Source organism: Sinocyclocheilus anshuiensis, unplaced genomic scaffold (genome assembly GCF_001515605.1).
Source record: "Sinocyclocheilus anshuiensis isolate Anshui unplaced genomic scaffold, SAMN03320099.WGS_v1.1 scaffold1014, whole genome shotgun sequence".
Taxonomy (NCBI): Eukaryota; Metazoa; Chordata; class Actinopteri; order Cypriniformes; family Cyprinidae; genus Sinocyclocheilus; species Sinocyclocheilus anshuiensis.
The window spans coordinates 659953-664265 of NW_015540943.1; the positions used below are offsets into that span (position 1 = coordinate 659953).

General features: G+C 35.0%; 1 protein-coding gene across 2 annotated transcripts in view; it reads left to right on the forward strand.

Annotated features, from left to right (window-relative positions):
- LOC107689723 (ATP-binding cassette sub-family D member 2-like) overlaps positions 1 to 2425 on the forward strand; it is an 18842-nt gene extending 16417 nt beyond the window's left edge. For both annotated transcript variants that reach the window (XM_016487854.1, XM_016487853.1), the window contains 3 exons: positions 1356 to 1440; positions 1528 to 1653; positions 2072 to 2425. In XM_016487854.1, the coding sequence (XP_016343340.1) occupies positions 1356 to 1440; positions 1528 to 1653; positions 2072 to 2288 (428 nt within the window). In that variant the 3' untranslated portion in view covers positions 2289 to 2425. The remainder of the gene's footprint in view (positions 1 to 1355; positions 1441 to 1527; positions 1654 to 2071) is intronic.
- The last annotated feature ends 1888 nt before the right edge of the window (positions 2426 to 4313 follow it).

The following is a 4313-nucleotide window of genomic DNA, read 5'->3' on the forward strand; positions in this document are numbered from 1 at the left end:
TCGTCCTCAGTCATCTCTCCTTACTCTGTTTATGTGGTAAGTGAAATTTTATGTACTGTAATGTAACAGGCAACCGTTACACCGTGTCTACACCGGACGCGACAGTTGTCTCGCCGCGCCGCATCAGCTAAAGTCTGTCTACACTGGACGCGACAAAGCGACCATTGAAAATCATTTGAAATTTGTGTCAGCACGTCATAAATAGAACGCGGCAGCAGTTTACTGTGAGGGATTTGTCAGGGGCACCACATCCAGTGTAGACAGCATCACTGATTATAATGAGTTCTATAGACTGATCTATATATAATGAATCTCTATTATAGATCAGTGGTTCTATAGTATTTTGTGGCGCCGTTGTAGACACGGTGTTAGGAATCGTTATTTGTTTTCCCTTATAAGGTTCACGCTTCGGGCACACCCCCTAACTCCACCCCCTCCCCCCGCTGATGTCATCGTCCATCGCGATGTTTCACTGTAGACATCGTCCGATGCCAATTTTGTAGACATCGCCCAACCCTAATATATATATCAATTAATTATTCACCAAAAGTGAATGCTTGAAAAAGAAAGAGCATATAAGAGAAAATAAACTATACGGCTCGGCTGTAAATACTTACGGTCCTTGAAACTTAAGCTGTCTGATATAAAACAACAGTAACAACGCATGAGCACGTTGAGCACATGAGTTGAAATAAACGTGAAAGCCTTATCTGATATCATTCGATGATGAGAAAGACAGTTCAGTAAAGATGAAGATGGTAATCTTGAACAGAACAGTTCCAATCGCAAAGCAAATCCAACAAGAAAGGTTACATCTTTATAATCCTTATGCATGAGATCCAAGAGGTCCACAAGCAGAAGTAATGAAATAGTTCACGAATGGAAATCTTCTTTTTGATCTCCAAGCAATGAATGGCAACAATATGATTGCTAGTGGCAATAAAGAGTCTTTGATTGAGCTTAAAACCAAAGTTTCCCAATGAGAATTTAGGGCAGTTTGTGGTAACACAGCCGGTAGGCCATGCTGCCTCTCCCAACAAATTTGACTTTCTCTACCACCCACCTGAGCACCCTAGCGCCCCTAGTGGTGTGTAGTTGTACTACTCTCAAAAAAAAAAACATTGTAACAGGCCTGAGCTTGTTACACACCTAATTCCCAATTAGCATGACTTCAGTATTTCACCATTTCAATCTCTTTTTGATCCTTGAAATAATTATTGTGTGCTGTATAATAGGATCCCACTATTTTGAGCCAGCTTTCCACCAGAAAAAAAAACACTATTTATAAAAAATTTTTAAATAATGCTAAAAATAATAGCATTTTGGAGGTAGTTCACTACTGTGTCTGCTTCCAGGTTGGGATGCTGAGCTGGACTGGAAAGATGTTCTTTCTGGAGGCGAGAAACAGCGTATGGGCATGGCACGCATGTTTTACCACAAGTAAGATGTAATTGCGCATATTATTGTAATGTATTTTAATTTTAATGTTGATTTTCAATAATAATAATTCATCCATTTCTTTTTAAGGCCTAAGTATGCTCTGCTGGATGAGTGCACCAGTGCTGTCAGCATTGATGTAGAGGGTAAAATATTTCAGGCTGCAAAAGATGCTGGTATCTCCTTGCTGTCCATCACCCATAGACCCTCTCTATGGTGAGAAACATAAAACTTTAAATCTCTTGAAATTAATCTTGAAAGAAGGGACTGTCAGTCATTTGTATAATATAAGCAAATTAATTACATGATATTCTAATTAATTCTGATTGATTAAACCGTGTTTGCAGGAAATAGCCCCCAAATATATATATAAATATATATATTTATATATATATATATATGAAAGTACAGTACTCTGAAAGTACAATAGTATTTATTTATATGAATGTAAATATTTGTTGAATAAATATTAATTAGTAGGGAATTGTAGTGAATGTGTTTGCATCAGTGTTCTTAAAGGAACATTTTACCAGTTACTATGAACTAAAAATGCATGGAAAGCATTGCATATACATAAACTATATATTGGATTCATCAAATTATGTAACTTCATACTCTTCTCACCCGTTCACAGGAAATACCACACACACCTGCTGCAGTTTGACGGGGAGGGCGGCTGGCGGTTCGAGCAGCTGGATACGGCCACGCGGCTCTCACTGACGGAGGAAAAGCAACGCTTGGAGTCTCAGCTCGCAGGCATCCCTAAGATGCAGCTCAGACTGAATGAACTGTGTAAGATCTTGGGCGAAGATTCAGTTCTAAAGACGGTGGAGAACAAGGATGAGGACTGAAAGAAACCCTGGAGATGCTTGATGTTCAGGAAAACTCATGTTTTGGTACTTTTAATATTTTAGTAATGATTTTAACATTTGATGTGCATACATGACAATTCGATACTGAAATTCAAGTTTAATAGGAATTGTAGAAACAGTTCCCTTTTGTTTTATTTATTTATTTATTTTTTTGTTTTTATGTTTAGTTTTCTTTTGCTGTTTGGTTTTACTTTGCTTTTTGTTGTTTTGTTTGACTTATTTATGTTATATAATTTTTTGTTTTGCTGTTTAGTTTTATTTAGCTTTTTTTGTTTGTTTGTTTTTTTTTTCTTTTGTTTTGCTTTTTTGTTTATGTAGTGGTTTTTGTTTTGATTGTAATTTTATTTTTATTTTGGTTATATGTTTTTTAGCACTTTATTGAACCTATTACCCAAGAATTTAGCTGTGTAAATTATGTTGGCAAACAGTAAGTCTCGAATGATGTATTTTTCCTTTCATGGATTAACTCTTTCAGCTAATTATTATTTAGGTAGTGTAATTTAAAAGATCTATTGTTCATTTTTTATTGATATTTTAACCTAAACAACTTCCCTTCATATCCAAAATCAAAAATTTGGTATCCTGTGGTAACAACAATAGTGATTATTATGATTATTTTATTTTTTATATTTTTTTTTTTTTTGTTAAAACCATTTTGTAATGGAAAATCATGTAGGTCATTTACAAAACAACCTTTTACACAATCAACCTTTGAAGAATGCAGAAAGAGAAAATTAGATGGGACTGTCTATAGGTCATTGTGTGAGTCAGCTGGAGAGCTCTGGGTTTAAGACAGCAGGTTTCTGGTTTTCTGAACAAAAACAATGTTCTGGATACACACAGTGAGGGCACAGCACACAGCAGGTGGTTCTGTTGTGTCCACACTGAGCTTACAAACAGACAGAGAATGTGATTCTGGGTCACCGGACTAAGCGAGAATCATGTTCGTCATCATGTTTTAGATTTGTCTCTCGGTTCTACTGTTTCATGTCAAGTCGTATTATTAGGTTGTTTCAAAATGTATTGCACATTATGTCTTTTCATTCAGACTGATATACTGTGAAGTTTGTCTAACAGCTGTGAACTGTTTATCTTTAATACAACATTGTTTAACTTTTTTTTTTTCAATCAAATACAGAATTGCATTTGCTTTTATTATTGTTTTGTTTGAAACCCTACTCGGTTGGAAGATTTCATTGACTAGTTTGCTCATCTTTGTGAGCAAATACAACAACTACGCTGGACTCACAACCACCATTACTTTTTTTAAAAGCATAAATTTAACCAGGACCTTAAATTTGCACTCCTAGGATGTGCTTATATGGGTTACAAATATTAGTCAAAGTTTTAATCTGCATCCCTAAAATGTAAATAGATTTATTTAGATTAATATATATTCTATTGCTACTTATGACATTATTACCTATGGAATATGCTGTCCTAGGCTGAAGAATAGTTTACTAGGACTTGGGCGAATGAAATTATAGGTTAAGTAAAAACACAGAGGCCTCTGCATAGTACTTGTAATGTACAAACAACAAAATGACTGCATTTTAAGAAACTACTGGAGAACAAAATTAACTTTAACTTGTTTGTATACCTCCTTGCCCATATGCTAGCTTGTTTTTTTATCCAATCTGAGTTTTTTTTTTTTTTTACATAGTTTAATTATATGTGATTGTGAATGAGTCTTGACTCTGTCAAGTATGTCAACAATCTGTACAACAAACTGTAATAAAATCAGCCTGTAAATAAAATACAACCAAAAACATAGAAAGTTGATGATTTTGTGAAATCTATCTATCTATCTATCTATCTATCTATCTATCTATCTATCTGTCTGTCTCTATCTATCTGTCTGTCTCTATCTGTCTGTCTATGTCTCTGTCTATCTATCTATCTGTCTCTATCTATCTGTCTGTCTATCTGTCTATATCTGTGTCTGTCTATCTGTCTGTCTCTGTCTATCTGTCTGTCTCTATCTGTCTGTCTGTCTGTCTATCT